Below are 12,901 nucleotides of genomic sequence, written 5' to 3' on the forward strand. Positions count from 1 at the left end.
CCACCCCCCCAACTTCTGCTTACACATCTTAAAACAACATTAAACAGAAAAGCACATATTTTATTCGTCTGCGACCCAGTCCCTGCTTTTACAATGGCTCCCTACCGGCAACACGAAACGTCGCAGTACACAGTGTGCGGAAAAAACAGATCCTCACTCACGAAGGGGAAACCATGTCGCTTCTTTTGAAACGCGCCACATATTTGACCTCTACAATGCTTTATAGTGCAACCAAACCACGAAATAAGTAAGTAGTAGCACACTGAAGCGTTAAAGGTCCATGCTGCCTGTGAACCAGTGGCGAAGCTTAAAAGAAAAAAAAAAATGGTTAAGAAGGTTTATGACCCGAGCTGATCCTCGTAATGACGGTACAGCCGAGACAGAACTTTCTTCGAGTGTTCCCCTCTTCTTTTTTAAAGCGGTGCGTCCTTTTACTCTGTGGTTACGCATCCTTCATGTTCACATCTCTCTCTTTGTCTGGAGCCGGACATGAGCACTCGAGTCACGAGTGTACAGAATGATAGTGTTCGCGTCTCTCCGTCACTGATTGTAGTCCGGTTGCGTCTCGCTCGGACTCTGGGCCGAGCTTTTCGAGTGGATCTTGCTGATCTCCTCGAGCGCACTGGCCAGGGAGTCCAGGTCTCCCGAGGCCTGGTGCCGAGCCTCCCACAGGCTGAGGATGACCCCGGACGGGCTGCGCTGCTTAGCGAAATACGACAGGTTCCTGAGGAAGGAGACAAAATGACAAGAGATGTGATTGACTGAAAGTAGACCCTGGCCTACAAGAAATCTACATAGGGTTACTGTATAATAATAATAATAATAATAATAATAATAATAATAATAATAATAATAATAATAATAATGATAATTACAGCAAGTGTATTTCTTTCTTTCTTTATATTCTAGTAATAATAATCACATTAATACTAATACTAACCCTTTACACTGAAGATGTGCTAAGTAAGGAATAACACACTGGAGGGTGTGCAGTTATAATAAATATAATAAAAATATATTTTAAAAATCCATGATTTGCCAATGATTACAACTTTGAATTTGACAGCAAAGTCCAGGAGACTTTGTACAAAGCTGGAAACTCCTTCAATAAACATCTTGCAGAGAACCTCATATCACCAATTATATTTTTTTATTTGTTAAATAACAACGCATTTTTTAGTAGCCTTATATGTGGTGCGGCCGCCATGCAAGTCCCTGTGAGCGAGTTGTTACCGTAGAAACGATTACACATCAGAACAGGATATTTTTCATTTATTTTACTGCTGAAACTTCCGTCAGAGCTGCTGCTATTGAAAATTAATCACCAGCTTCTGACCAATCAGAATCAAGAAACGAACAACACTGTGTTATAATACTGTTGCATATGTTTATTATTTAGCGCTAATTGTGTGTAAAAGTCGTATAAAATGTTGCTATTCGTGGCTGCCCCTCCTTTCCTGTGCCCTTATTCCCTTCATCTTTTCTCTGCTGAGCCATTTATCACTCTGTGCCGTTCAGACGTCTGGCTCTGATAAGAGAGAGTAAGAGGGAAAGCCAGCACTGAGTCATCTACAGCAAACGACAAACATGCTGCTTTACATTTTCCAAAATATATTATCATAGATTATCTTGTTTAGAATTACACGTACTAAAAAGCCCGTTTAGGGTTTTGCATCAGGTGTTTGCATTAATCCTGTGCTCATGTTTACGGCCACTTGATGGCAGTGTTTCAACATGCTTGTGCATTTAAACGCCAGACAATAAGCAGTTATTTGCTCGGAGTCGTAAATTATCTGAAAAGCCCTCAGCGTTCATGAAATAATAACGTTTCTTAATAAAGCTAAACAACAATGGAGCTCGGACCTAAAACCTTCTTGGGAAATGACATGCTTACCATGCATAAGTTATTAAATATTGCAGAACATGCATAATGTATAGAGTATATGCCATAACAGCATGATTATTTAAAGAGTTTTGTCTTGTATCATAGAAGCATGCGTCAGCGTTAAGTGGAAGAAGTGAAGGGAAAGCGGCGATATGTAGTGGTTTCTTAAACAAGAAATAACACAGCAACTTGTTAAGCTGAACAAAGATGGCATGTTTGCGTGAGGCTTTTACCTCTGAATGTGGAGTTTCTGAGCGAGGAGCTGCCAGTCCTTGCCCTTGGTGTTGGCAGTGTCGAAGGTGGCGCAGATGCGCTGCCGAATGGACGGAGGGATTTTGAAGGCTTTAGCGCCCGTCTGGGAGGTGACCGTGCAGTCGGTCTGCATAAAAAATGGGAGCGTCTCCTTCTCCTTCTGGAAAAACATCAAAAGGCAAACATCATTTAGCGAGCTCTGCTGCTGAACTGAAGAAACGCAAGTGTCGTGACGTGCCATAATGATCGTGTCACAAGGACGTCCACGAAAGAAGAACTGACCTCCTCCACACAGGTATAGACCTGCAGGATCTGCTCGTGACCTTTGACCTGGCGCACGCTGATCTTGCAGGAGAGCTGCATGGTGCCGACGTTGAAGCGCTCCAGAGAGAAGGCACAGTGCAGAGGATGCTGGTTACTGTTCCATACCTGCGAGAAGGAGAACTCCTGCAACACACACAGACAGAGAAAAGAGGAGAGAAAGAGAGAGAGAGATAGCAGAGAAATGGAAAAAGAGTGGAGAGAACGAGGAGAGGGAGATTAAAACATGGGGAAAGAGTAGGAAGGAAGGAAAGAGTGGAGGGAGACAGAGAAATGAAAGAGAGTGGAGCAAGAGAGCACAAGAGGGGGTAAAGAGAGAGAGCATGGAAGAAGAGGGAGGAGAGAGAAAGGAGAGAGAAACAGAGAAAACGTGGGGAAAGAGATAGAGAGAGTAGGGTGAAAGGAAAGGATTAGAAAGGGGCAGACATAGAGAAAAAGGGAGAGAGATAGAGAGAGAGAGAGAGAGAAAGAAGTACAGACCAAATGTAAGACAGAGAGGTAGGTGAAGAAGAGCGAGAAGAGAGTGAGATGGAGAACAAACGAGGGAAGAAGAGATTAAGAAAACATGGGGGAAATGTTGAAAAAGAGGAGGAAGAAAGGACAGGGGAAGAGCAAGAAAAAGTGGTGGAAAGGACACGGAAACGAGAGAAAGTGGAAATGGAGATAGAAACACAAGTGAGAGGAGAGAAAGAGTAGGAAGAATAGAAAGAGGGAGATAGGTGAGGAATAAAGCATGAGGGAAGAAAAAAGAAGAGAGAGACAGACAGATTTGAAGAGAGGGGAGAGGAAGATAGAGAAAACATGGGGGAAAGTGATATAGAGAAAGAGTAGAAAGAGTGGATGGAGAGACGGGACAGAGGGAGGAGACAGAGGCAGAACGAGGAGAGAGGAGGAGAAAGAAGAAAGGGGAAGATGCGTGTAGAGAGGTAAAGTGATGAAGAATTGTAGGGAGATGACAGTAGGGGGGAGAGATGAAGAGAGGAGAGACACAGTGTTCAGCCATGGAGTAAAGTCACTGAGTCAGCACTGCTACTCTGCTAAAATAGCTGTATTTGAGACGTTCAGGACGAAACCAGGCTCGGACCCAAATCCCCGTTAATTCCAGCAGTCAGGTCACTCTCGTGTTAAGCCTCACGCCCGCTACGTGAGTGCCGCAGAGCAACGTCAGCTTTGATGTCGAATTAATTTCAGCAATGAGGCACAAGAGCAGCGAGCGCCCTTGACTTCCCGCAACCCGCCGTCAAGAGAGGCTGTTTTTCATGGAGGGACAGAAGAGGTGCATGATGGGAATGTAGTCTAGAGTCTAACCTTTCATCGAGCAGTCAAACTTTCAGATCTCTTTATCTCTCTATATACCGATGCTCCTCTATTTCTAGGATCAGCTTCTCCCTCGTTTCCTCCAAACCCTAATCCATCACACATCCTCAGAGCTGATTCCAGATCAGCGTAAAAAGGACAGGTGTTAAGATGGAGAAGATGGGGCGAGAGATTAGTCCAGCCTAGTGGGACCCTAACACACCTGACTCGACTGAGCCGCTGATTAACAAGCCTTCATGATGTTAGCAAGGTGTTAGATCATCATCATGTCTCTGGGGTCAGAGGAATCTGAGCGCTCCTTAGCCGTTGATGCTAAGATGTTGGCTGGAAAAAAAGGGCAGAAACCATTTCCTGAACAAAACTAATCTCATTGTACAGACGCTTGATGATGTGTCTGCTTCACGTCAGTTGATCATTTTCCTAGAACAGCATGTCCCCAGGAGTTTTATTCCTTAATTAATATCCAAGGAAGAACCATCTTCCAAAATAAACAAATATGTATATTTTTCTCCCATGAGATCATTTATCCATAACATCTAGCAATCCTGGAAGGCCAAGGGCGAACACTCATTTCCCCTGACACACGTAGCGCCAGCTGTGAACTGGTAGAACGCTAACTATCCCATTCTTGATACATCTCGTAACAGACGCCTGCAATTAACTAGCGGCGCTCTGAGTAACGGGAGAAGGTCATCCTCCCCACACAATTTCCATCTTGGGAATCTGAGGAGATCAACAGCCAAGTAGAAAAATCTTTTCTACATAAAGCAGAACGATGATGAGTATCTGCAGTACTTACAGCAAGACACTGTTCTTGTAGAATGCAAGAAATAACCTGAATAAAGATCCTCACCTGACAGGTGCTAAAGGGTTTGATGCTCCAGGGGAACTGGGGCAGATCCTGGATGGAGACCTGCAGACTGTAGGTGTTCCCTTTAAACAGAAGAGTCTTGGGTTCCTCCAGGAGCAAGCCATGCCTGTTGCTCTCTGCAGTCACCACTCCCTGCAGCAAGGCAAAAAAAAGGCTTTCAATTATATAAAGAACTTCAACTGTTAGGTCTCTTTATGTAACTCTCAAGGGTTCTTTGGCTGATTGCCACAACCTTTAAAGGTTTCCCCAAAGGCTCAAACCAAAGAATGTCTAATAAAACGGCTAGACTAGTGTTATATTGAAGATGCTCCTTCCTAGTTCTTTATCAGTTCTACTTCAGAATAGGAACGTTCCTGAAACCTTTCTGTGTGATTCACACTGGTGATGTCATGAACCTTACAAAGATCACACGTTCCTTGGAGGTGTGATTTAGTCTGAAACTGCAGAGGTGAAGATGTTAGGATGGTGGTGTGCATAGACGATAATGAGGTGTCAGAGATGGTCTGCTCTAGTTTGTTAGAGCTTCTTGTTTGAGAGCTTCTACAGCTTCTCAAGGAGTCTCAAGAAGGCCTGTCCCCAGACCTTTTGACCTGAGGGGTTCCTCTGTTGGAAAAGGACACAAGACAGCAAAATTGGTTGGTACCGTTGAGATGAACAAGACTTGGACTACTTGATGTGCTTTAAAAGGCTTGCTCAAATGTTATCTGAATGATCGATAATATTATCTTTCAAAAAGGTTTCTACGCAGAACCTTTAAGGGTTACCAGAGCGGGGCAATTAGATTGATTTGACCTTTTCCACAGATCTCGAACGGCTAGAAATCTTCATGCTCCATCTTCTCATTTAACAATGCAGATGTTACTCTCTCAGATTATGAGCCTTTACATAATCTTCAAGTTTGAACTGTTGCAAGTCCCTGTGGATATCAGTGTCTATTTGCCTGCACCTGACCACCACACACATATGCTTGTTGAACATCTCATTCCAGATTTAGTCCTCCCTTTGGTGTTATAATAACTTCCACTCTTCTGGGAAGGCTTTAAACTAGAGTGTGGCTGTGGGGATTTGTGTTCATTCAGCCACAAAAGCAATAGTGAGGTCAGGCATTGATGTTGGATGAGGAGACCCGGGGTGCAGTCAGCGTTCCAGTTCATCCCAAAGGTGTTCAGCAGGAATGAGGTCAGGGCTCTGTGCAGGACACCCGAGTTCTTCCACTCCGACTTTGGCCCACCACGTTTACATGGAGCTGTCTTTGTGCACAGGGGCATCGTCATGCTGGAACAGGTTTGGGCCTCTTGGGTCCAACGAAGAGAAACTGAAATGCTACAGCACACAAAGACATTCTATACAATTCTGTGCTTCCAGCTTGAGGAAGAACCACAAGATCAGGTGTCCATGTACATTTTGGCCACCTAGTGTAAATGCGTGATGGGAAAACCTAGTGGATGTGGCTGAATCCTGGCAAACAGCCAGCAATGATGAACGATCAGACTTTGACCAAAATCGAGTTTGACACCGACACCTCAACTTCAAGAAACCATAAATATATTTCACCGAACCAGCACTAACAACTGTCAATCTGACTATAGAGGTTAGTCAATCAATCAACGCAAACGAAGAAGAGCACTTACGCTTACACACTCTGTCCAGAAGCCAGAAGACGAAATTAAACAGAGAACAGAACAGAAGTGAGTGAATGAGTCAGCAGTTATTTTGGTAGCGTGAACCGAAACCAGAGTGAAGACGAGACGATGAGGCTCGGGTTTAAAAGCTGTGCGTGACTTTTACCTATGATGATGATGATGATGATGATAATCCGAGTAAGAACTCATTTTCTGTTGTAAACTGAATTCTTTACAGTGCGTCAGTAATGTTGTTCTCCCATAAGAAGATTTGGTTATAAACGCAGAGGTCTTTCAGTGGAACTGAAATGAACTTCTCAACGTTTCATTTTAATACGGTTGCGATCGCTAAAAACATACAGATAAACATTTCAGTTTCAGTTCAGAAAAGTCTGTGGTTTTCTGAGCTATTTATAGAATTTGACTTTTGAAAATGTCAGATTTTTTGCCTTTCCACCACACATGATCACTGTAGGGTCACGGAGTTTCCTTATGAACGGTGCATCAGATCATCGTTTTTGGTTCATTTCTGACCCTCCAGTAAAACCAGTGAACAAACCTTGCACGAGTGGAAAAAACACACTCATGATTACGGTCGCTTGACATATTACCACAAGGCATTTCACAACTGAATAAATGAATGAAACGAACGTAGGTTCAGATCCTTGGACAGGAAGCGAGAATGCTGGTGTAGCTGATGTAAAGACTAAACGTTACACTCTTAATAAACACAATTAAACCCACAGTGCTGTATCCATCATTAGATCCCACATGTAAAAGTGCTTTAAAAAAAAAAAAAAACCCTGGAATCAACCGTACACAAGTCACAGATTTTTTTTGGTCGATGGTTCATGGGGGGAAAAAAAAAAACCTGGCATCAGCATATCCACATTTAGAGAGAGTTGAATCCTCAGAGAATCCTTGCTTTTCCAGGCTCCAATGAAAAATGGCTATGGCGATGCAAAATCAGAGCAAAACACAAACTAATACACACAGAAAACGCACACACACACACGTACAGAAAAAAAAAAACAGAATCAGCCTGAACCTTCGAAAAGTAAATTGAATTTAAATTGATTAACGGCTGCCTTGCTTTCAGGTGTAGCACTGTTCATCTGTCATAACTGCTTTGTGTCTCACTGGCTTTCTCAGATACGTGTGTGTGTGTGTGTGTGTGTGTGTGTGTTAACGGCATCTATTCTGAGCATTCTCAATCTCGCCCTGCTTACTGATAGCAGTGTGAGCACTCATGCAGCACTACACTGATTGATTCTGACGTGTGTGTGTGTGTGTGTTTGTGTGTGTGTGTGTGTGTTGTGTGTTTGTGTGCGTGTGTGCTGAAGAAAGAGAAACGGAAATGTTGACAGCTATATGAAAATACAAACTGTAATCATTCAGCGCGACATCAGCCCTTTATTGAAAACAAAACTTGCGGTTTGCTCCGTCACCTTGCGTTTTTTTTAACCACATCACACTTTCAGAATGAAATGTGATGCAGTATGAAAAAAAAAAAAAAATGTGTGTAATATCTGCCAACAAACACAGTGCACATAATTATGTCATAACCTGCATTAGGAATTAGGCTTATGCTAATCCAATGCAACATTTTGGGCATTTATTATTATTTATTTATTTTGAGCAGGATTGCCAGGATTGGAGTGGTTTGTTGGAGCCTACTTCTGGATCACTGGCTCTGCGGTGGAACACACCTTGGATGGGATGCCAGTACATCACAGGGCTCCATGCACACACTTTCTCACCTAGGATCAATTTGGAGTACCCGGTTCACCTAACAGCATGTTTTTGGGAGATGGGAGGAATCGGAAGAACCCACAGGAAACGTACACAGACATGGGGAGAACATGCGAAACTCCACTCACAACAACACAATATCCCAAGCTCAGGATTAAATCTCAGACCCTGGAGCTGTGTGGCAGCAATGCTACCTGCTTCAGCACAAACGTATAAGACTTATCTCAAATGGAAGTGGGTCGAGAGTAAAGAAGACGTGGGATCAGAGACATCATAGGGAAAGCAGCGGGAAAGGAAGTCCTGGAACATGTGACTTAAGGTAGAGGTGATAGGAGCAGGGTACAATAAATCAGTAGAGAGTGATGGTGGGATTTCTAGCTTTGCACTAGACTGATGGACTGTTCAGTCAGTCTCAATCTGATCCTGAAAGATTTGGCACCGCTTTGGTGCACACTAGCTCTGGGTTTAGCTCCTGCAATAGCAAATGTGCAAACACAAAACTTCCGTATGAATGAAAGAACACTGGATGTTGAGGAACTCGAGAACCTCAGCACTGTGCAGTACTTTTTACATTTATCTTTTCTGACAGATGCTTTTGTGTAAAGTGACTTCTAGAGTTTAGGTCTTGCTGGAGGGCCTGGCCGTGCCGTCCTAGCGCTCAGAACCTTCTGAACCCTTTAGAGCTAGCATTATCCTCTTAGTGTAAGCCCTCTCTGCTCTAGTCCTCCAAAGTCTAGATGGCATTTTGGGTAATATCTGGATTTGCTGCACCATCATCCGTCGCCTATTTGAAATAAACGGATTATTCAGCCATAAATAACTTCTTTCACACGGGAAACACTCAACCACCAGCAGCTCATGAATGCATCTTCAATCTTCACTGACTCACCTCATTCATTCTCCATTAGCCACCTGCAGCTGAGCACCTGTGATCTCTAGTTAATATTCCCCATCCATTCCTATCACACTGTAAACAATGCTAACAAGAAACGTTCAGTATATTTCCGTATTAAAAAAAGTCTGCCAAGATGCTATTTTTGCAGTCGAAATGCTAGTACTGGAGTTCAATGACCAATCTTAGCTACCGGACCTTATTCCATTTATCACCTTTCCCCAAACTAGATGTTTTGCACAATCGGCCTTCACACTCCATCCACTCCAACCTGCATCTACACGAACAACCGTTGGTGCTCGGACGTCCAGATCGTCAATAAATACTGCTCGAGTGACTGGTCTGACAACACGACGCTCCTGGTGAAGAAATCTCGTCAGCGTCTGTACTTCTCGAGAAGGCTGAGGAAATTCGGCCTGCCAAACAGTATCCTCAGCATCTTCCACAGGTGTACTATCGAGAGCATCCTCACCAGCTCCATCACAGTCTGGTCTGCACAGCTTAGGACCGCAAGGCTCTACAGCGGGTGGTAATTAATGTTTTTGTGTTTTCCTTATGTCCTGTTTAAAGTATGGCCGAGGTCGCTGGGAGGATTTGCAGAGTAAGAATTTCACTGTACTGTGTAACACACCTGTTTCGTGTACATATGATGATAAACTCTTCAATCTGGAAAAACATGACAGCAAAACCAAAAACATGACAAAACCAAACATGGCACCAAAAATACGACAACAGTCCTCCAGTCTCAACCAGATGCCCTGTGAAGCTTTCAGTCAATCTTTCTAAAAACATATTAATAGTGAATGCTACATCCTAATTGTGTCTGTATTTGTATCACCGTAGAGCACTGTTCATACGGAATTACGTATTCAGTTTTACACACACACACACACACACACACACACACATACATAGACATACAGAAACTCAGTGACCCTCTTCATTTCCTGGCTTGTTAACACAGCAGGTCTGCTCCTCTAAGCGGTGAGTCACGAGTCATGAGGTCGAATGGTTTAGATGTCGTGAGTCCAAACATCATCATGGACAAGGTTTGTGCGTGTGTGTGTGTGTGTGTGTGTGTGTGTGAGAGAGAGAGAGAGAGAGAGCTCATTTGCCTGTGGTTATGGTAGTCGGTGCCAGACGTGATGGTTCCAGCATCTCAGACACAGCTGCCCTTCTGGGGTTTTCACACACTGCAGTCTCTGGGGTTTACTGAGAACGGTGTAATAAACAACACTAAACGTCGAGCATTGGACCGTGTGGGCGAAAAACAGAGTGTTAATGAGAGAGGTCAGAGATGGATAGACTCGTTCCAGCTAACAGACAGGAGACAGATACTCCGATTTAAAAAAACAATGGTTCGGCAGAACAGCATCTCTCACACTTGAACATGTACTGAACTTTAATTGCTGGATTTTTTTATTTAATGTTGTTATCATATAAAACACTGCCAGAATGTAGTAGATGGAAGTTAGTTAGCGGGGCAGTTAATTCCTCAGAATTGCAGAATTGTATGGGAAGGTTACAGCAAATATTCAGTTGACGCACATGGATTTATTCGGCTTAATTATGAGAAGAACATTTGGCTTTATAGGTTGCCTTAAGTAATTATTAACACCAGGAATAGTAGAACAGTTGTTCTTTAATAGTTGGGTGTTTAGTTGGTGGCATGTACTGAACAGATACACAATGCTCTAATCTTAAGCCCAGTATGAATATATAATAATAATAATAATAATAATAATAATAATAATAATAATAATAATAATAAGTTTAATTTATATAGCGCCTTTCCAGAGTTAAAGGACACTTTAAAATACAATGATACATAAACAATGAACAATCATGGTGTCACATAATGTAGGTTAGGACAGATTCAAGTGCAGACAAGAACTTTATTATAGGAGAGACAGGCAGAGAAATCCAAAACGTGAGACAATAGCGTGGTCAAAAACAGGCAAAAGGTCATGCGATCGGCAAACGGGCATTAACTAGACTAAACAAGATTCGAACAACAAGGGTGAGAACAAGATCAAAACTATGGCACAGAAACGAAGAACAACGGCTTGGTATACGGAAATCTCACGCAATACTTCGTGACGAACAAAGAGACACGAGGGGTTTAAATACTAAACGAAATCAAGGGTGAAACACAAAACAGCTGAGTACAATGATGTCACATACGGGAAACAACCAATAACAATACGGGGCGGAGACAGGACATAAACCATAACAAAGCACACGTGTCCAAAGTAAACAAAGTCAATGTCACTGAAACCCGGAAGCTGTGAGGAAATAAATGCATGAACCAGTGTTTCAGCATCTTTGAGGCTAATGAAGGGACAGAGGCGAGCAATGCGACACTAGTCAATGTCACTAGTAAGGTCATAAAGGATATTTTTAGTAAGTGTTGGCGTTCCGATAATAAAGATCGTGCTGACAGTGGACAGGTCTGGAGAGCGGGAGCAGATCTACAAGCTGTATAGATTTGAATATCATCAGCATAACAGTGGTAACTGAAACCGTCACGGTGAATAAGTTGGACCCAAAGGCATTATATACAGTGAGGGAAAAAAGTATTTGATCCCCTGCTGATTTTGTACGTTTGCCCACTGACAAAGAAATGATCAGTCTATAATTTTAATGGTAGTTGTATTTGAACAGTGAGAGACAGAATAACAACAAAAAAATCCAGAAAAATGCATGTCAAAAATTTTATAAATTAATTTGCATTTTAATGAGGGAAAAAAGTATTTGACCCCCTCTCAATCAGAAAGATTTCTGGCTCCCAGGTGTCTTTTATACAGGTAACGAGCTGAGATTAGGAGCACACTCTTAAAGGGAGTGCTCCTAATATCAGTTTGTTACCTGTATAAAAGACACCTGTCCACAGAAGCAATCAATCAGTCATATTCCAAACTCTCCACCATGGCCAAGACCAAAGAGCTCTCCAAGGATGTCAGGGACAAGATTGTAGACCTACACAAGTCTGGAATGGGCTACAAGACCATTGCCAAGCAGCTTGGTGAGAAGGGGACAACAGTTGGTGCGATTATTCGCAAATGGAAGAAGCACAAAAGAACTGTCAATCTCCCTCGGCCTGGGGCTCCATGCAAGATCTCACCTCGTGGAGTTGCATTGATCATGAGAACAGTGAGGAATCAGCCCAGAACTACACGGGAGGATCTTGTCAATGATCTCAAGGCAGCTGGGACCATAGTCACCAAGAAAACAATTGGTAACACACTACGCCGTGAAGGACTGAAATCCTGCAGCGCGCGCAAGGTCCGCTGCTCAAGAAAACACATATACATCCCCGTCTGAAGTTTGCCAATGAACATCTGAATGATTCTGAGGACAACTGGGTGAAAGCGTTGAGGTCAGATGAGACCAAAATGGAGCTCTTTGGCATCAACTCAACTCGCCGTGTTTGGAGGAGGAGGAATGCTGCCTATGACCCCTGGAACACCATCCCCACCGTCAAACATGGAGGTGGAAACATTATGCTTTGGGGTTTTTTTTCTGCTAAGGGGACAGGACAACTTGACCGCATCAAAGGGACGATGGACGGGGCCATGTACCGTCAAATCTTGGGTGAAAACCTCCTTCCCTCAGCCAGGGCATTGAAAATGGGTCATGGATGGATATTCCAGCATGACAATGACCCAAAACACATGGCCAAGGCAACAAAGGAGTGGCTCAAGAAGAAGCACATTAAGGTCCTGGAGTGACCTAGGCAGTCTCCAGACCTTAATCCCATAGAAAATCTGTGGAGAGAGCTGAAGGTTCGAGTTGCCAAACGTCAGCCTCGAAACCTTAATGATTTGGAGAAGATCTGCAAAGAGGAGTGGGACAAAATCCCTCCTGAGATGTGTGCAAACCTGGTGGCCAACTACAAGAAACGTCTGACCTCTGTGATTGCCAACAAGGGTTTTTAAACCAAGTACTAAGTCATGTTTTGCAGAGGGGTCAAATACTTATTTCCCTCA

General features: G+C 43.2%; 1 protein-coding gene across 1 annotated transcript in view; it reads right to left on the bottom strand.

The window, feature by feature from the left end:
• Positions 1-459: 459 nt before the first annotated feature.
• Positions 460-12,901, bottom strand: part of unc5db (unc-5 netrin receptor Db) — a 147,138-nt gene continuing 134,696 nt past the window's right edge. Inside the window, 4 exon segments of the mRNA XM_053610798.1 lie at positions 460-724; positions 2,119-2,297; positions 2,420-2,584; positions 4,629-4,778. Coding sequence (XP_053466773.1) covers positions 460-724; positions 2,119-2,297; positions 2,420-2,584; positions 4,629-4,778 — 759 coding nt within the window.

Source organism: Ictalurus furcatus, chromosome 22 (assembly GCF_023375685.1).
Source record: "Ictalurus furcatus strain D&B chromosome 22, Billie_1.0, whole genome shotgun sequence".
Classification (NCBI taxonomy): Eukaryota; Metazoa; Chordata; class Actinopteri; order Siluriformes; family Ictaluridae; genus Ictalurus; species Ictalurus furcatus.